At 49.8% G+C, this 20730-nt stretch overlaps 1 protein-coding gene across 1 annotated transcript in view; it reads left to right on the top strand.

Moving 5' to 3' along the window:
• The first annotated feature begins 19393 nt into the window (after positions 1 to 19393).
• The window catches only part of OPRD1 (opioid receptor delta 1), a 56295-nt gene continuing 54958 nt past the window's right edge, over positions 19394 to 20730 (top strand). The window contains exon 1 of the mRNA XM_007979749.3: positions 19394 to 19865. Coding sequence (XP_007977940.2) covers positions 19639 to 19865 — 227 coding nt within the window. The 5' untranslated portion in view covers positions 19394 to 19638. The remainder of the gene's footprint in view (positions 19866 to 20730) is intronic.

Genomic DNA, 20730 nt, shown 5'->3' with positions numbered 1-20730 from the left:
TAATGGAGTCAGGAATCATCAGTAAGTGGTTTTGGAGATTATTTGCTATCTGTTTACAATGCAAAAAAAAAAAAAAAAAAAAGTTTGGGCTTATATAATTGCAAAAGTCATAGTCAGGGAGGTAATTATCAAGTGTAACATGAGTGTTCTATTTTTGGGCCTCAGTGCTAGCTCTTCTGGCCCTTCATTCCCTTTGGCTAATGTGATTCCGAGTTGTTTTTGCTGGGTCTCTTCTGTTGGAGGTGGCTGGATGATGGGAGGCGATGGTTGGGGGAAATACAGAATGGAATATGATAAATCGCATTTCTGCTGGGTTTTACCGTTCACAAAGCACCTTTGTAGACAGCATCTCACTTGATAGCAATCCAGGAGGGAGGCAGGGCTACCAGTCACAGTTATTGATTGCAAACAACAGAAAGCAATTCTGGGTGGCTTAAGGAGAGAAGGAATGGATTGGGAAGTTATCAAACTGCTCACTAAGTCAAAGGGAAAACTGGAGAATGAGGGTTAGAAAACAGGCAGGAATCAAAGAAGGCTTGTGTAAGCCCCTGTATTTTATAGTGTCTTTGTTCTGCAGCTTAACTATTTTATGGTTAAGTTTGGAAATGATCAAGACAGATTTTTTTTTTTTTTTTTTTTGAGACACAGTTTCACTCTGCCATCTAGGCTGGAGTGCAGTGGCATGATCTCAGCTCACTGCAACCTCTGCCTCCCAGGTTCCAGCCTCTCGAGTAGCTGGGACTACAGGCATACCCTACCACGCATGGCTAATGTTTGTATTTTTAGTAGAGACAGGGTTTCACCATGTTGGCCAGGCTGGTCTGGAACTCCTGACCTCAAGTGATCCGTCCACCTCGGCCTCCCAAAGTGCTGGGATTACAGGCATGAGCCACCATTCCGGGCCTCAAGACAGATTTTAAAAATCTTCCTTAAAGGAAGAGATAGCATAGACCTTGATGACTGAAAGTAATTTGACAGGCAGAGAAAGGAGATTTCAGGAGAGAATCATTGGGTGAGTGAAGGCAGAAGGGTCAGAAAGAATGGTGGGAGTACAGCGGGGGTTCCCAATCTGTGCAAAGGAGCCGGGGGAGAGACAGCTGGGGAGGTAGGTTGAGGCTACACTGTGCAGAGCGTGCTTCCGGGATGAGTTTGTACTTCAACCCGTGGCAGTAAGGACCCACTGGAGGTTTATGAGTAAGAGAATGAGATTTGCTAGTCACACTTTAGGAATAATAACCTACGAGAGGCGGGAGAAGCCTGGACCGAGGCCACCTGACATAGGGAACAACAGTGTCAGCTGTTCCAGAAAGACTGAGGGGAATGGAAACCAAGAAAGTGCTTTGGGGCCTGGGTCCTTGGCAGCCACAGAAGAGGCAGTATCAGGAGTGTGCTGGGGCTGAGGTCAGTCTGAGAAGCGTTAGGGACTGACTGGGCGATGAGGAAGTGGAGTTTCGGACAGATGAGGACAAAGATGTCAAGTGCGAGCTCCCCACCTGCCACTGCCCTCAGCTATTTCTGGGCTTCCCATTTCCCGCCATGGCTGCCCCCTGCCCAGAGCTGAGCTGCCCCCCTGGAGCCCTCTCCTTTAGCCTGGCTTCCCAGCTGCACACGGACTCCTAGCATCCGAAGAGACTTTAGATGAGAACGTGGAGGCTTGGGGAAAGGAAGAGAAGGAACTTGCTGAGGACATGCAACCAGGGAGAGATGGTGCCAGTAACGAACCTCCGTCTCCTCTGCCCTATCAGGGCTGTTCTCTCCAACCCTGGTGTACACATGTCATATATATGATACATAAATATTATTAGGATAAATGAATAATTAATAATTATGTGCACATACACAGTTTATATAAATTATTGATATAAATAAATAAGATAAATATTTATTTATTTATCTTGAGACAGGGTCTCGCTCTGTCACCCAGGCTGGAGTGCAGTGGTGCAGTCTCGGCTCACTGCAACCTCCACCTCCCGGGCTCAAGTGATTCTCCCACTTCAGCCTCCCAAGCAGCTGGGACTACAGGCGGTGCTATCACGCCTGGCTAATTTTTGTATTTTTTGTAGAGATGGGGTTTTGCCATGTTACCCCAGGCTGGTCTGGAACTCCTGAGCTCAAGCAATCCACCTGTCTCCACCACTCAAAGTGCTGGGATTACAGGTGTAAGCCACCATGCCAGCCTAGGGTGTAGTGTTTATATGAGAGTCTCCTTTCTATCTCCCTGCCCTGTATGGCCAGAACCTGGACCCTGGCTAGTTCCTTGCCATTCTCCTAATGCATCTCCCCACCCTGGGACTCTTCCCTTGCTCTTCTCACCCTCACATCAGATGAATCTCAGTAAAGTGCAGCTCTGATCATGGTCAAGAACCTTCAGTGGCTCCCCGTGGGTTAGAAAGATGCACATAGTTGCCAGGCACGGTGGTTCATGCTTGTAATCCCAGCACTTTGGGAAGCTGAGGTGGGCGGATCACTGGAGGTCAGGAGTTCAAGACCAGCCTGGTCAACATGGAGAAACCCCGTTTCTACTAAGAATACAAAAATTAGCCGGGCGTAGTGGCGGGCACCTGTAATCCCAGCTACTTGGGAGGCTGAGACAGAAGAATCACTTGAACCCAGGAGGTGGAGGTTGCAATGAGCCAAGGTTGCGCCACTGTACTCTAGCCTGGGAAGCAGAGCAAGACTCTGTCTCAAAAAAAAAAAAAAAAAAAAAAAAAAAAGAAAGATGCACATAGTCAACCAAGTAGCATTTCAGGCCTCTGCAGTAGGGCCTCAACACCAATTTTGCAATCTCACCGCCAGTCACTCCCAGCTGGGCAGTCATCAGGCAAGCAGAAGCCATAACTTGGGGGTGCCAAGGAGAAGTGCATGGCACCTCCTGGGTACTTGAAGCCACCTGCCTGGCAAAATGATTTCCCACCCACCCCTGCCATTCATATTCTCCTTAGACTTAATTTCCCCTTCTTATTCATAATGTAGCAGGGATGGGGGAAAATCCTATATATTTAATTTATTTATTTACTTTCAGACGGAGTCTCTGTCACCCAGGCTGGAGTATAGTGGCACCATCTTGGCTCACTGCAACCTCCACCTCCCGGGTTCAAGTAATTCTCCTGCCTCAGCCTCCTGAGTAGCTGGGATTACAGGTGCCCGCCACCACGCCCAGCTAAGTTTTTGTATTTTTAGTAGAGACGGGGTTTCACCATGTTGGCCAGGCTGGTCTCGAACTCCTGACCTCAAGTGATCTGCCTGCCTCAGCCTCCCAAAGTGTTGGGATTACAGGCATGATCCACCGCGTCTGGCAGAAGTCCTATTTTGAAAAGCTGCCTGCAGTGGTAGATTTTGTTATGTATATTCAACTAAAAATTTTTTAAAAAGCTGCCTGGCAGCATTGCATTTTCTATACGCAGCCAGATTCCATCCTGGTGGAAAACTGCCCATTTTGGACAACATACCTACCTGGCCAGGTTATGCAATGCAAGTCCCAGAATTAATGTGGTGGGAGAAATTGAGGCCGAAAGAGCTAAACTGTTTTGTACAGTGAGGTAAAGGGCGTCTTTCTGGGTGGAAAGGTTGTTTGGTTATTAGTAGTTTTTGTTGTTGTTTGTCTTTGTTTGCACATGTTGTTCTGGTTTTCTTTCTCTGGAAGATCCAGGAAATGGAGTGGGGCAGTTTGGGCTCAGCGAAGAAAGGGCAGGAACAGAAGAGCTTGATGTGAGCAGGGAGCCCTCCGCTGACACAAGGGTGGGAGGCTGGGGGGACAGCAGGGGCTCCGAGGAGGGGTTTTTGGATACCCGCATTTGAGTTTTCCTATAAGACGTCAAGCTTCAGCAAGGCGTGTTAGCTGCACCCCTGGAACTGGCCTGTGGCTCGCACTGCCTTGGGGAATGAAGTGAAGAATAGCAGCCTCCTCTCTGGGCGAAGGTGACCAGGTGACCGAGAGCCTTGTAGCAGCCTGAAACCTGATTGAGGCCTGGTGAGGAGTTGGGAGGGAGAAAGGTGGGAGCAGATACTGCCTTGTTAACTTTCCCGGACTTAAGAGCAACCGGACGCAGCTCTGGGTCTGGCAGGCAAATGGCCAGGAGTGAGTTCTCTGGAGAGAAAGACACTTGGGGCTTCTCTCACTCTTGCTATGGAAAGAGAGAAGGGTGGGAGGAGAGAGAGAGAGAAAGTAGGAGGGAGAGAGAGAAAGTGGGAGGGAGAGAGAGAAAGTAGGAGGGAGAGAGAGAGAAAGTAGGAGGGAGGGAGAGAGAAAGTAGGAGGGAGAGAGAGAGAAAGTAGGAGGGAGAGAGAGAAAGTAGGAGGGAGAGAGAGAGAAAGTAGGAGGGAAAGAGAGAGAAAGTAGGAGGGAAAGAGAGAAAGTGGGAGGGAGGGAGAGAGAAAGTGGGAGGGAGAGAGAGAAAGTAGGAGGGAGAGAAATAAAGTGGGAGGGAGAGAGAGAAAGTGGGAGGGAGAGAGAGAAAGTGGGAGGGAGAGAGAGAAAGTAGGAGGGAGAGAGAGAGAAAGTAGGAGGGAGGGAGAGAGAAAGTAGGAGGGAGGGAGAGAGAAAGTAGGAGGGAGAGAGAGAGAAAGTAGGAGGGAGAGAGAGAGAAAGTAGGAGGGAGAGAGAGAGAAAGTAGGAGGGAAAGAGAGAGAAAGTAGGAGGGAAAGAGAGAAAGTGGGAGGGAGGGAGAGAGAAAGTGGGAGGGAGAGAGAGAAAGTAGGAGGGAGAGAAATAAAGTGGGAGGGAGAGAAAGTGGGAGTGGGAGGGAGAGAGAGAAAGTGGGAGGGAGGGAGAGAAAGTGGGAGGGAGGGAGAGAAAGTGGGAGGGAGAGAGAAAGTGGGAGGGAGAGAGAGAAAGTGGGAGGGAGAGAGAAAGTGGGAGGGAGAGAGAGAAAGTGGGAGGGAGAGAGAGAAAGTAGGAGGGAGAGAGAGAAAGTGGGAGGGAGGGAGAGAGAAAGTGGGAGGGAGAGAGAGAAAGTGGGAGGGAGAGAGAGAAAGTGGGAGGGAGAGAGAGAAAGTGGGAGGGAGAGAGAGAAAGTGGGAGGGAGAGAGAGAGATGGGCAACTCTTGCAAGTCTCCCTTGGCGCTGTCTTCATTTTCATGGCAACTTAAAGTGTGAAATGAATCATGTTTCCAAATGCAGTGGACGAACGAGGCCTGCTTCTCTCCTGTCTCTCTCCCATCCCCTCTTAGTGAGGCGGGACCTGCCATCTTGGCCACTTCCGCCAGATTGATGGCAAGGATTTATTTATGTAGGTTGCAAAATGAAAATAACTTTGCTGGATTTTTTTTCCCTGCTTATTGTAAAAGATTTAGACAGATGCACAAAGATATTTTAAAAAGTAAACAAAATCACATGTTGTTCCCTCATCCAGAAATAGCCCCTGATGGTGTTTTGGTGTCAAGCTTTCTCCACTTTGTTTTCTTATGCATTCATATGTCAGTCATACGTCCTTGCATCCCCCACCCTAGATCCTGTTGCTTCTAATGTGATCTCTCTTACCCACTTGTCTCTGAGAGCTAATGTCTTTGGGTTCGGGTTTGTACTTCCTACCTCCAGTGGTTTATCAAAGTGTTATCTTAAAGAGAGACAGTTTCCTCTCTAAGGAACCTGCTGCCATCTGTTAAGACAGCAATTCTTCCCAACCTGTCAGACACATCCATCTATTTTTTTTTTTTTTTTTTTTTTTTTTTGAGACGGAGTCTTGCTCTGTCGCCCAGGCTGGACAGATCTTGGCTCACTGCAAGCTCTGCTTCCCGGGTTCACGCCATTCTCCTGCCTCAGCCTCGCAAGTAGCTGGGACTACAGGTGCCCGCCACCACATCCGGCTAATTTTTTGTATTTTTAGTAGAGACAGGGTTTCACTGTGTTAGCCAGGATGGTCTCGATCTCCTGACCTTGTGATCCACCCGTCTCGGCCTCCCAAAGTGCTGAGATTATAGGCGTGAGCCACCGTGCCCAGCCTATTTTTTTTTTTTAAACATGAATGGGCTAACTCTACATATTCTTTATGACAAACAAAGTGATATTCTTTGCTCTATTTTACAAAAGAGGAAACTGACGTCAAAATCTTGGCCTTTGCCTGAAAGCCGCCCTGCCTAACCCTTCACCTGGACCAGCCTTGAGGTCAGTCTGAGTTGTGCCCTTCAGCACGCTTGCAAACATCTCTAATTAGTCTGTTTTATGATGTGTTCCTTATTTATTGCTCCCTCTCTGAACTGGAATGTGAACTCAGCAAGGCCACAGACCTGTTTGTAGTGTGCACTGCTCCGTCTTCAGAATTAAGCACACAGTAGGCCCTATGAGTCAGGGTTCTCCAGAGAAACAGACCCCAAAAGATGTGTGCATATATAAAGATTTATTTTAGGCAATTGGCTTACATGATTATGAAGGCTGGCAAGTCCGAAATCTGCAGGGTGGACCAACAGGCTGGAGGCCCAGGGAAAAGTCAGTGTGTTAGTTCAGGTTTGAAGGCAGAATTCCTTCTTGCTCAGGGGAAATCAATCTTTTGCACTATTCGGGCCTTCAATGGATTGGATGAGCCCCACCCACATTATGGGAGGTAATCTGCATTACTCAGAGTCCACTGATTTAAATGTTAATCTCAGCTGGGTACAGCGGCTCATGCCTGTAGTACCAGCTACTTGGGAGGCTGAGGTGAGAGGATTGCTTGAGGCCAGTAGTTTAAGATAAGCCTGGGCAACATAGTGAGGCTCTGTCCCTACAAAAAAATTAAAAATTAGACAGGTGTGATGGTACACACCTGTAATCCCAGCTACTCAGGAGGCTAAGGTGGGAGGATCGCTTGAGCTCAGGAGTTTGAGGCTACAGTGAGCCACGATCACGCCACTGCACTCCAGCCTGGGTGACAAAGCGAGACCCTGTCTCTAAAAGAATAATGATAAACTGCTGCTATTTATTTTGTGCATATTTTATGTGCTAGGTGAGGAAAAGAAAATCCCGGAGGATCAGAGAGGGTAAAGGATTTGCCAGAGATTCCCACCTTTACATATCACAGAACTGACAACAGACCCTAGTTTTCAGGCTGCAAACCTGCACTCTCTCCCATCACAGGGGAAGAATGCAGGCTCCTCCTCCCCTCTCCGGATGCCCTGGGATCTCATTCCTCTGGGCTGTCCCTAGCTCTGTCCTGACCCCTCGGGAAGGGCAGACATTGGGTCAACTGGTTTGCCAGTCTGGCCAAGTCAGGCGAATTTGCTTCCCTGCAGCGGCTGTGGTTACCATGGCACCTTCCCTGGGCTCCTTTCAGTGTAAACCTGGGGGCGAACTGTTTTGAAGCAAAACAGGGAAAACAGAAAAATTCTCCCACTGATACGGGCAACTAGGAAACAGCCAGCCTCTCCTTGAAATTCCTTTCAGTGCCTCACAGGTGGACCTTAGGGCCATGGAGTTCAATGCTTCCATTTCACAGGTGGAGAAACTGAGGTCCCGGGTGCTTAGCATTTCACAAAGAGGTTTTGTGCCTTGGCCAGGAGGGTATCTGGAGTCACAGCCTGAACTGCTCTGAGCTTTGGATTCCCCCCTGTTACCTGAGGATCCTAATACCCACATCCTGAAAGTGGTATTTGAAGGATTAAGTGAAATCATATATGTACAGTGCTTCACAAAGTGCCTGGCATGGAAGGACATGCAGTTGTTCAAGGTCATGTCCAGTATGGGGGAAACGATCATAGGATTCAGGAGATGTGGGTTCTGGTGTTGACTCTGCTACTCACTTGCTGAGTGGCTTGCGCAAGTTCCTTCATCACTCCGAATTTCAGCATCCTTTACTGTAAACTGAAGGAGGGTGGGACTAGATGATGCCTAAATTTTATTTATTAATTTGTTTCTTTGAGATGGAGTCTCGCTCTGTCACTCAAGCTGGAGTGCAGTGACACAATTTTGGCTCACTGCAACCTCCACCTCCCAGGTTCAAGCAATTCTCCTGCCTCAGCCTTCCAAGTAGCTGGGACTACAGGTGTGTGCCACCATGCCTGGCTAGTTTTTTTTGTTTTTGTTTTTTTTGTATTTTTAGTAGAGACAGGGTTTCACCATGTTGACCAGGCTGGTCTCGAACTCCTGACCTCAAGCGATCCACTTGCCTTGGCCTCCCAAAGTGCTGGGATTATAGGCGTGAGTTATCGAATCTGGTCAATGCCTAAATTTTCTTTCTGGTTCTACAGATCTACGTTTCTGGTGATAAAAGACTTAATCCCAGGGCTCCTAAAGCTGTGTTGGTTCCACCACACCACCCTGACTCACTGCCAGATTGGTTCAGGGGTCCAACTGGGAGGCCGGTGCCCTGAGCCTGAGGGCCCTTTGCAGGGGGAGGCAGAGATGCCGGAGTACTGGCACTCAGTCTGGCTCCCTGGTGACTGCCTCTGGTTCAGGGCCCTGCCCATGCTTTGTGGAGAGAGGCTGGGGGAGACTAGATGGGAGGGGGAGTGAGGAAGAATACTTCGGATCTGACAAGGTTAACTGAAAGCAATTTTCAATACCTTCAGCATGAGAGTATGCAAATGAGGCCTGGGCTGATTCGATGCTCCAGACAGTAATTGCTGAGGCTAGAGGAGGAGGAGCGAGGGGAGCTGGTGGGTCTTAGGATTCCAGCGGAGGGAATGGGAGTTCCAACCTGGTGGGGAAGGGTTAGGATAGGGCAGGAAGCTGAAGGGGGCACACAGAGAAGAAAAACCAGAGAAAGGGAAGGGAAGAACCGATTTTTGCCTGAGGAAGATGACTGCTTGATAGAAAAACCAGGAGCCAGGTCGAGTTTTTCAAAGAATGTTTACTTCTACCGTCATGGTGTTTGCTCACTGCCCTCAGGAGGTGAGCAGGGGAGGCACTACAGGCCATCTCAGAGGAGAAGTCTGAAGGCCCTTTGCCCTGCTGGGTCACACTTGATGGCCAGGGGATCAAGGGGGATCAAGGGATGTGGGGGCCCCATGCCTTCTGCCTGTGACACCGTGGCCTCTATTCATGAGGCTCTAGTTGGCACTGGGCTGGAGACTGTGAGCCTGTCCCATGGTCCTCCCAGCCACTGTGCCATCCCTGCTGCTGCCCATCCTTCAAGTCCCTTCTAATCCCTCCCTTCATCAACCTCCATTCGCGAACAAACAAGCAAACAAATCCTGCAATTTGACACATGGGAATGAACTGCAGGCAGGATTCAGCACACCGTGTGGTCCATGAGCTCAACACTGGCTAAATCCCAGGGATGGATTGGTCTAAAACCGAGATCACTTTGCCCCACAAGATCAAGAAAGGAGGGCTGATCTAAACATGATTATTGTTCTTGATATTAGACATGGTTGGTGTTAGTATGGCTAAGACAAGAACAGATTGAATGTTTCCTGTGTGCCAGGCTCTATACTTGATTACCTCATTTATCTCTTTCAAAATCCTATACAATATATATGATGATGACAGTGCCCAGGCTGGAGTGCAATGGTGCTATCATAGCTCACTGCAACCTCAAACTCATGGCCTCAAGCTATCCTCTGGTGTAAGTGGGACTACAGGTGCATACCACCATGCCTGGCTTTTTTTTTTTTTTTTTTCTTGTAGAGATGGGGTCTTGATATGTTAGCAAGGCTGGTCTCAAACTCTTGGCTTCAAGCAGTTCTCCTGCCTCCGCTTCCCAAAGTGCTGGGATTACAGGCGTGAGTGATATTACTATTGCCTCCTAACAGATGATGAAACGGAGGCTTGGAAAAATGGATTTTTCCATTTTTATGGAATAAAAATGGATAAGTGACTTATCCAAAGTCACTTCTCTTGGATGTGGCCCACCCAGTGTTTAAATTCAGAGTCTGCATGTTTAATCACAGACTTCCACCTCCCAGGCTCTAAAAAGACGCATTCATGCCAATATACCAGGCCCACTTATTCCTGTGACATTCTTCTTGGGATGTTGTTAGTGCAAGAAGAATGCACACTAGTGCATCCTTTAGGAACGCTTTTAGCTGCAAGGAACCGAAAACATGACTAACAGTGGCTTAAACAAAAGGTTTTTTTTTTGTTTTTTGTTTTTTTTTTTTGAGACGGAGTCTCACCCTGTTGCCCAGGCTGGAGTGCAGTGGCATGATCTTGGCTCACTGCAACCTCCGTCTCCCACATTCAAGTGATTATCCTGCCTCAGCCTCCTGTGTAGCTGGGACTACAGGTGCCCGCCACCACCACACCCAGCAAATTTTTGTATTTTTTTTTTTGTCTGAGATGGAGTCTTGTTCAGTTGCCCAGGCTGGAGTGCAGTGGTGCGATCTCGGCTCACTGCACGCTCCGCCTCCCGGGTTTATGCCATTCTCCTGCCTCAGCCTCCCGAGTAGCTGGGACTACAGGCGCCTGCCACCACGCCTGGCTTATTTTTTAAATATTTTTAGTAGAGATGGAGTTTCACCATGTTAGCCAGGATGGTCTCGATCTCCTGACCTCGTGATCCACCTACCTCAGCCTCCCAAAGTGCTGGGATTACAGGCGTGAGCCACCACGCCTGGCCAAATTTTTGTATTTTTAGTAGAGATGGGGTTTCACCATGTTGGTCAGGTTGGTCTTGAACTCCTGACCTCAGGTGATCCACCTGTCTCAGCCTCCCAAAGTGCTGGGATTTCAGGTGTGAGCCACTGCGCCCGGCCTAAACAAAAGGTCTTGAAGCAGGCAGTCCAGAGGTGGTGTACCTGGAGTTCAACAACATCACCAAAGAGCCAGGCTTATTCTGTCTTTCTGTTCTCACAATGTCACTGTATTGGCTTTTCATCCTCATGCGTACTGCTTCATGATTGCAGGGTGGCTGCTACAGCTCCAGGCATCATATCAGCCTTCCAAGGGGGAGGAGCAAACAGTTTTCTCCTGATGGATCTTTGATTTTTATCCTGGAAAAAAAGTCTGTTAGTAGATTTCTCTTTATGCCTAACTGGCCACATATACACTCCTAGACCAGTCAGTGCTGTAGAAAGCATATTTATGATGGCTCCTACTTAACACATCACTCCAAAATCTAGTGGCTGGAAACAACCCCCATTTATTGTTGCTATAAGTCTATGGGTAACTGGGTGGTCCTGGCTGATTTTGGCTGGGCTTCCTCGTGTGTCTGTGGCCAGCTATTAGGTCGGCTGGAGGTTGGCTAGTCTAGGATGGCCGTACTTACTCAAGTGTTTGGTGTTGGCTGGCTCTAACTGGGGTGCTAACCGAGGCTTCCTCAGGCTCTAACTGGGGTGCTGGGTTGACTGGGTTCATCCTCCAGCAGGCTAGCCCAGGCTTGTTCCCATGGCAGCAGTAGCGTTCTGAGACTGGGAGGAAGAATGCAAGGCCTCCTGGGGCGCAGGCTCTGAACTGGCACTCCCATTTCCATCCCATTCTTTTGGACAAAGCAAGTCACAGTCTGGCTCGGGTCCAAGGGCTGGGAAAATAGACTCAACCACTTGTATGGGAGGGGCTGCAAAGTCACATTGCAAAGGGCATAGAGAGGAATGAAGAATTGTGACCACTTTGCAATTTACCACAGGTTACCATGATGTATTTAGACCAATTCATTCCTTGAGGCAGAGAAGGGGCTCCCTTTCCCCAAATCAAAGGAAAACCCTTATCCCCTGATGGGGTGGGGGGATACAGTTGCAGGGAATGAGGAGGGGGCAGTGCTGTTGGGCAGACAGCTAAGTGTCTGGACAGGGCGCCAATCCCAGATACAAGGAAATGGAGGGAGATTTTGCACGTTCAGTTCCTCCAAGTCACCATCTTTCTTCTGAAAAGCATAATTTCCATCTGTCTTGTTGATGCCTATTCTAGGCCTCATGATGATTCCTCTAACAGGTGTAGGCATTTCCTCCGTGACACTCAGATGCAAAAACAAACTTTTAAAAAATCAAATGAACTCAGTCTCTGCCCCATCCTCCAGGGTGGTGGGAAAATCCATCCTCAGTCACTGGGGAAGAGGGGGCCAGTCCTTCTGCTCCCTTGAGGTTTTTGCGGTCCAGGAAACATGGGGCAGAGGTCTCTGTCATTTGTTTCATCAAAATAATCTTTGAAGGGCTTTTGTTCAAGCCTCAGGGTCCATTCAAAAGCGGGGAGACAGTCTGTGTTGCCTAGACCTTGAACTTACTGCAGGACTTCTCTCAGGCTCTTACCGCCCACCAATGTCTTCACTCAAAGAACTCCTCTATTTTCCCCTTCTCACAGAATCCAGTTCTCTGTCCTGCCTGGGACCACCCTCCCTGTATGATAAAGACATACCTAACGCCGGGCGCGGTGACTCACGCCTGTAATCCCAGCACTTTGAGAGGCCAAGGCAGGCGGATCACGAGGTCAGGAGATCGAGACTATCTTGGCTAACACGGTGAAACCCCATCTCTACTAAAAATACAAAAAATTAGCCAGGCGAGGTGGCTGGCGCCTGTAGTCCCAGCTACTCAGGAGGCTGAGGCAGGAGAATGGCGTGAACCCGGGAGGCGGAGCTTGCAGTGAGCTGAGATCCAGCCACTGCACTCCAGCCTGGGTGACAGAGCGAGACTCCATCTCAAAAAAAAAAAAAAAAAAAAGACATACCTGAGACTGGGTAAATTATAAAGAAAAAGAGGTTTAATGGACTCACAGTTCCACATGGCTGGGGAAGCGTCACAATCATGGTGGAAGGTGAAAGGCACATCTTACATGGCATCAGGCAAGAGAGAGTCAAGCAAAAGGGGTTTCCCCTTATAAAACCATCAGATCTCGTGAGACTTATTCACTACCACGGGAACAGTATGGGGGAAACCGCGCCCATGGTTCAATTATCTCCCACTGGGTCCTTCCCACAACATGTGGAAATTATGGGAGCTACAATTCAAGATAAGGTTTGGGTGGGGACACAGCCAAACTGTATCACTCCCTCTTCAACTTCTTTCCCTCCTCCTCCTGACAGACCTAGGCCTCCCCAGCAATGCCTGGATGGGGTGGTCTTCAAGGGACTCAGGACTTGACTGTACTTCCAGGAGAGAGACGTGCCCCAAGAGTACAGACACTGTGTGATGGAAACTCATCTGGGGATCAGGGAAGGAAGCAGCATCTCAGCTGAGAAGTGATGGAGGTGTTGGAGTGGGTTAGATGACAGAGGGCCAGGAAGGTGCAGTAGAGCATTCCAAACAGAGCACCATCATCACAGCAATAGCTAACACCTACTGAACAATGCCTATACACACCAGGTGCCATAATGTAGGTACTTTTGTTGTCCCCAGTTTATGAAACTTATAGAACTTACATAACTCACCCAAAGTCATGCGACTAGTTAAGTGGATGAGCTGGGATTTCAAATCCAGCCAGTCTGATGCTCAAACATTTTTCTTAACCATTCAGATAAAACTGGAGGTGAGAGAAGCAAGTTGTTTGGAGACCCTCAAGGAGTTTATTTTGGTTGGAACCCAGCATGTAAATATAAAAATGTAAGGTGGTACAAGGGTCTGGTGAGGTAGAGAGAGGTGGAAGTGTGAAGCAGCCTGAAGCCATGTTACTGCTTGAAGGCAGCAAGCCTGGGTGCAGGGAGGTCATTTCAGAGGCGATTTCAGTAGTTTCAGCAATAAATGGTGCCTATAATCCCAGCACTTTGGGAGGCCAAGGTGGGCGGATCACCCGGGGTCAGGAGTTCGAGACCAGCCTGGCCAACATAGTGAAACCTGTGTCTACCAAAAATACAAAAATTAGCAGGGCGTGGTGGTGTGTCCCTGTAGTCCCAGGTACTCGGGAGGCTGAGGCAGGAGAATTGCTTGAAATCGGGAGGCAGAGGTTGCAGTGAGCTGAGATCACGCCACTGCACTCCAGCCTGGGCAACAGAACGAGACTCCATCTCAAGAAAAAAAAAAAGAAATGGTGGTGTGTCAGACTAGGAGGAAATTGGTAATAAGAATAAGGAACAATGACAGGATCCAGGGATTATAAAGGAAGGATGGACAGGACCTGGCGATTGCTTAGAAGTGTTGGAAAGAGACAGAGAGGAGTCAAGAATGATTCTCAGGTTTCTAGCTTGGGCAACTACATGGATGGTGCCAATCCTATTTCTTTCGCCAGTTTGCTGTGTATCCTTGGGGATCCCACCAGGCTCTCTAGATGTCTGTCTTCCTAGCTAGCAAACGAAGATAATGAAGCCTAACCTCCCCATGTATCAGGCTGGTGTCAAGATGAAGTCATCAATCTGGAAGTGCTTTCTTTGTTTGTTTATTTATTTATTTTTATTTTGAGGTGGAGTCTTGATCTGTCGCCCAGGCTGGAGTGCAATGGTGCGATCTCGGCTCACTGCAACCTCCGCCTCCCGGGTTCTAGCGATTCTCCTGCCTCAGCCTCCTGAGTACCTGGGATTACAGGTGCCCACCACCAAACATGGCTAATTTTTGTATTTTTAGTAGATATGAGGTTTCACCTCATTGACCAGGCTGGTCTTGAACTCTTGACCTCAAGTGATCTGCCTGCCTCGGCCTCCCAAAGTGCCGGGATGACAGGCGTGAGCCACTGCCCCTGGCCTGGAAGTACTTTGGAAAGGCAAAAGTCCTTTGCATTATTTTATGGTTATCTTTGCTATCCTCCCCCTCCTGGAGATTGCTGATGGAGCCAGACTGAAAGGCAACCCAGGGGAGCTGCCTGCTCACTGGGAGGCAGCCACTGTATTTTCTATCAGGCAGCTCTGTCTCTTTGGCAGGTGGGAGCCACATTCCCACATACTAAATTGTTAATAGCTTCCCCAGGGAGTTCCTTTCTGCTCTGACTCCTTCAGTGATTTCTGTTTCTCTCCTGCTGACGCCTTCTGATGCCCTGGGTTAGCCCAGGATTTCCCATTGTTTTTCTCTTCATTTCTCCCACCTTGAGGTCAGGATATGAACAAGCTCCAAACACAGCTGAAACTCTTCTGTGACCCAGGTGTGAAGGACTGTGTCTACCCTGGTTCCCCCCAACAGTGGAGATGAACTCAAAAATCTCCCAAGTGGCCACATGCGGCGGCTCATGCCTGTAATCCCAGCACTTTGGGAGGCCAAGGCGGGCAGATCACCTGAGGTTGGGAGTTCAAGACCAGCCTGACCAACGTGAAGAAACCCCATCTCTACTAAAAATACAAAATTAGCCGGGAGTGGTGGCACATGCCTGTAATCCCAGCTACTCAGGAGGCTGAGACAGGAGAATTGCTTGAACCCGGGAGGCGGCGGTTGCAGTGAGCCAAGATCGCGCCACTGCACTCCAGCCTGGGCAACAAGAGCAAGACTCTGTCTCAAAAAAAAAAAAAAAAAAAAAAAAAAAAATTAATAATAAAGAATCTCCCCAGCTCCAAGTGAATCATTGCCCTACACCAGGGTGGTGGGGAAACTGCTGAACAAAGGCAGATGGAGTATGTTTTTCTGGATGACTTTCTAGTCTTTGTTCTGGGAGGCAGCATAGTCTAGTAGTCAGGAGACTGAGGTTTGGAGTCACACACAGACCTGGCTTGGCATCTCAGTTCTGGCTTGGGTAGGTAAACTAACCTCTGAAAAATGGAATAATAATCACTCTATATGCTTATGGGGCTGCTTGGAGATTAAATGAGATAATCCACATAGCATTTGGCCCATTGCCTGCCATAGAACATGCTCTCCATAAATGGAAGCCAACAGCGTTGTTATATGAATTTGTGACCACAGAAATGAGACTGTCTTTTAAAGATAAGTAGACTAGAAGGCCAGGTGCAGTGGCTCATGCCTGTAATCCCAGCACTTTGGGAGGCCTGAGCCCAGGAGTTCGAGCCTAGGAGTTCAAGATCAGCCTGGGCAACATAGTGAGACACCATCTCTACAAAAAAAAAAAAAAAATTAAAGGCTGGGTGCGGTGGCTCACACCTGAAATCCCAGCACTTTGGGAGGCCGAGGCAGGTGGATTACGAGGTCAAGAGATAGAGACCATCCTGGCCAATATGGTGAAACCTGTCTCTACTAAAAATACAAAAATTAGCTGGGTGTGGTATTGCGCACCTGTAATCCCAGCTACTCTGGAGGCTGAGGCAGGAGAATTGCTTGAACCCTGCAGGTGGAGGTTGCAGTGAGCCAAGATCGTGCCACTACACTCCAGCCTGGCAACAGCGTGAGACTCCGTCCCCCGCCCCCCAAAAAAGATCATTTCCAAGTTTCACTTTAGAAGGTCATTGTGGAATCCCCCTAGAAGCCTTTGAATTTCCAATTCACTTGCACTTGGCATGCATGTTTTCTTTCTTTCTTTCTTTCTTTTTTTTTGAGACAGAGTCTCGCTCTGTCGCCCAGGCTGGAGTGCACAGGCACGATCTCGGCTCACTGCAAGCTCCGCCTCCCAGGTTCAAGCAATTCTCCTGCCTCAGCTTCCTGAGTAGCTGGGATTACAGGCGTGAGCCACCAAGCCTGGCTAATTTTTTGTATTTTTAGTAGAAACTGGGTTTCGCTATGTTAGCCAGGCTGGTCTTGAACTCCTGACCTCAGGTGACTTGCCCTCCTCGGCCTCCCAAAGTGCTGGGATTACAGATGTGAGCTACGGAGCCCAGCCGGCATGTATGTTTTCTTAGCAATTATTTCACTTATGTACTTGGTCATTTACATATCTTTCACAACTTCTTTTTCTTTTTCTTTTTTTGAGATGGACTTCCGCTCTTGTCACCCAGGCTGGAGTGCAATGGCGCCATCTCAGTTCACTGCAACCTCTGCCTCCCAGGTTCAAGCGATTTGCGATTCTCCTGCCTCAGCCTCCCAAGTAGCTGGGATTACAGGAATCTACCATTACGCCCAGCTTTTTTTTTTTTTGTATTTTTAGTAGAGACGGGGTTTTACCATGTTGTTCAGGCTGGTCTTGAACTCCTGATCTCAGGTGATCTGCCCTCCTCGGTCTCCCAAAGTGCTGGGATTACAGGTGTGAGCCACCGCACCCACCCCTCTTTCACAACTCCTTGATTGTGAGCTTCTTTAAAAAAAAAAAAAATGAAGTAACCAAAGTTGGAACTGAGCTTCTTTATTCAGTTACTCATCAAGTGAGCATCTGTGTGTCAGGCTTGCACTAAGGTGGAGGGCACGGAAATGCACAAGATCTTTTTATGTTTTTTTCAACTTTTTTTTTTGAGACAGGGTCTTGCTGTCATCCAGGCTGGAGTGCAGAGGCACGATCTCGACTCACTGCAGCCTCTATTTTCCCAGCTCAAATGATCCTCCCACCTTAGCCTCCCAAGTAGCTGGGACTAGAGACACACATTACCATGCCTAACATTTTTTTTTTTTTTGTAGAGACAGGGTTTTTTCCATGTTGCCCAGGCTGGTTTCGAACTCCTAGGCTCAAGTGATCTGCCTGCCTCTGCCTCCCAAAATGTTTGGATTACAAGTGTGTGCCACTGTGCCCAGCCTTTTTCAATTTTTCTTGTAGATCCAGGGGGGTCCATGTGCAGATTTGCCACCTGGGTATATTTTGTGATGCTGAGGTTTGGGGTGTGAATTTTCCTGTCAACTCAGTTACTGAGCATAGTACTCAATGGTTAGTTTTACACAATACTTTTTTATGTGAAGGTGATGCACAAAAAATCCAAAGATTACACAAATAAATACCTGGGAAACTATTAATATGTAAAGAAGAGGCCGCATAATAAGGAGAGCTGGGATAGTTGGAGGTGGGGTGGGGATCAGTGAAGGTTTCACAAAGGAAGTGATATTTATGCTGAAACTTGAGGGATAAATAATGCTTAGGCTGGGGAATTGGTCCAGCCTTCCGAGTGGAAGGAATAGAATGTACAAATGTCCTGAGGCAGGAAAAAACTTGGCTTGGAGGGTTAGGGAGGGGACCAGGATTCCAATAAAGTAGCCCTCCTTCTTCCTGTCCCAATTTTTCTCCGCTGGCACTAGAAAAGTCTGTGAGTACCAGGCCCTTTGGGAAGGGGAGAGAGTTTTGGCAGCAGGTGACCAGAGCAAAAATCTCTGATAAGTCCTTAGGTGGTTGAGTGTGAAAGCCCTGGGGTGGGGGGCTTCTGTAGTTGGTAGAGGTGCCTGGACAGCAGCTAAGTGGGGTGGAGAAAATGGAGAAGAGGGTGAGCTTGGGAATTCTGGCTTTTTTTCCGGTAAAGGGTAGGAGCCTTGCACATAGATGAATGACTCAAGCTAGAGGGTGAGCTGAGGGAGGGGTCTTTGTCCAGCCACACACACAGCCAAGAGCATTGCCCCAGAGCCTAGAGCTCAGAACCCCTAATATTGTTCCACTTCAGTTCCCTTTGGGATCTTTATCATCCAAAAAGCATTTCTTGAGCACCTGCTGTGACCCCAGCCCTCTCCTGGATGCGGGGGTCAATCAGTCCCTTTAAGGAGGGAGACCAGTTCGGAGAGGTGGGATAATCTGGTGCTGAGTCTCAGTCTTCTCATCTGTAACATGGGGACAATAATAACAGAAGCTACTCCAAAGTGTTGGCGCATGGATAAAGTGCTTATCACAGTGCCTGGAACAGAGTAATGCTTGGTAGAGAAAATATTCTGGAAGGGCTGGGCACCCCAAGGAGAAGGATGGCTCTAATCTGGAATGGTTAGGTCTTGGAAGGGGTGTGGCAAGGATGACTTAGCCAAGTGCCCCACTTCTATCGGCTCGCACTGCAGCCAGAGCGCTCCTTAAGGTCGTCTTCAAGAACCTGCCCACCGCCTCACCGCCCCCTCACTTCCTGCCTTCTCCTCTTCCTGGTTTCCTTTCAGTCCCTCTGCTTCCTTTATCCGGAATCCTCTTCCCTTGTTTCTTCCTTAAGTTAGTTCCTCCCCAAACTTTACCCCTCACCTCAAGTGTCGTTTCCCCAGGGAAGCTGTCCTGACCCCTACGTTTTGTACACCCTGCCACTTTCTCAATTCGTACCTATATCTTAATGGCATTTTAGGATTGCTCTCTCTCTCTCTCCTGCACTGGGCTGTAAGCCCCAGGAAGCAGAGGCTGCATCTGGTTTTGTATACTAGAGGGTCCCCCCAAACACTTGGCTTTTCTATTAGGCACCTTCAAAATTTTTGTTGAGCGAATGAATGGGATGCAAGAAAGGCACGGATAATAAGGGTGATTTACGGAGCATGTAACTGTGCGCAGGGCACTGCGCTACGCTCTTTGTTCGAATCATTTTATTCAGTCTCCCCAACCACCCTCTGAGGGAGGTGGTACGATTTTCCTCATCTCACAAAGAGAATGAAGCTGAGGGAGGTTAAATGACTTACACAAGGTCACTCCGCCGGTTAGTGGAGGGGCGGGAGGCGGGATCCACACCCAGGTCCCTCTGACACTAAAGTAGCAAGGGGGTGGGAGGGGAGTCCAGGCTGGGACGGGGGCGCACTCGAGCCGGCGGAGCATCCCTAGGGAGGGGGCGGGAGGCCTCCCCTGCCCAGCTCCGAGCCGGTGGTGCAGCGCCCGCCCCCGGTCGCGGGCGCAGACTGGCGGCCGCCTCCGGGCCACGTGGTGCGCGCGGCGGGCGCGTCCGAGGAGCCTGCGGCTGCTCCTGGCTCACAGCGCTCCGGGCGAGGAGAGCGGGCGGACGTCGGGGGCTGGGCCGGTGCGGGTGCGAGGCAGGCGGAGGAGGCGCAGAGACAGCGGGGCGGCCGGGACGCGGCAGCCGGCGGCGTCGGGGCCGCGGCCTCTACCTTCCCGCTCCCTTGGTGTCGGATCCCCGCGCCCAGGGCGCACGGTGGAGAGGGACGCGGCGGAGCCGGCCGGCAACGATGGAACCGGCCCCCTCCGCCGGCGCCGCGCTGCAGCCCCCGCTCTTCGCCAACGCCTCGGACGCCTACCCTAGCGCCTTCCCCAACGCTGGCGCCAATGCGTCGGGGCCGCCGGGTGCGCGGAGCGCCTCGTCCCTCGCCCTGGCAATCGCCATCACTGCGCTCTACTCGGCCGTGTGCGCCGTGGGGCTGCTGGGCAACGTGCTCGTCATGTTCGGCATCGTACGGTGAGTCCGCTGCGGGCCGGCACCGCAGGGATGGGGCCCGGGGGGAGGGTGGGGATCACGAACTTGAGACCCCAAGCCCGGACCCTGGACTCCCTGCGCCTCCGCACTTCCAGCAGGGGCACCTGGGGCCCAGCGAGAGGTGAGGCCACTTACATCGAGGGGGACAAGGAATGTGTGTCATCGTGTGTGTGTGTGTGTGTGTGTGTGTGTGTGGTGGAGGGGGTTGCGCCGCGGTTGAGTAAATTACATTTGATCATCTGTTGGCATCCCCTTGTTTCTTTGTGGGACAGTTTGGCGTCAGTTTGTGTATCTGTCACAGTTTGTGAGTGGATGGTTGTGACAGTACAACTGTATGTTTGGACGTCGGAAACATGCCCATGGGGTGGGCAGAGCTGCTCTGAGGTGCCGCGGGCCTTTGGGGAGACCGGTGTGAGGGCATCGTGCGGGCAGGGCAGACAGGAGGGTGCTGGGTGTCAGCACCTCGCCGTGGGGCCCTTACCAAGTCATATTTGGTGCTCATCTGTTGGTGTGTGCTTTAACGGTCAGTTTGTGATTCTGTCTGAATGTAACAATGTGACTGTTGTTTCTTGTCAAGCCCCTGAAACCCCGAGGGCAGCAGAGCGTCCAGAGTGGCTGTACCTGTGTTTGTGCAGCTGTGTGTGCCTTTGTCAGTGATTCCTGGATACCATGGGCGACAGCTGTGGGTCGCCAACCGGTTCTCTGTTCCCTTCCCCAGTGGCCATCTGGTCAGGAATTCTGAATAGGATTCAGAGAAGCCTCACGCCATCCTCACAAATGCCGCCTCCTATTTTCTCTTTGCCTCCTCTAACAGTCTTTTCTTCTGCCAAAGGCAGCAGAGGTTTGT

Source organism: Chlorocebus sabaeus, chromosome 20 (assembly GCF_047675955.1).
Source record: "Chlorocebus sabaeus isolate Y175 chromosome 20, mChlSab1.0.hap1, whole genome shotgun sequence".
NCBI classification, from domain to species: Eukaryota; Metazoa; Chordata; class Mammalia; order Primates; family Cercopithecidae; genus Chlorocebus; species Chlorocebus sabaeus.
This window is presented reverse-complemented; position numbering and strand designations above follow the sequence as displayed.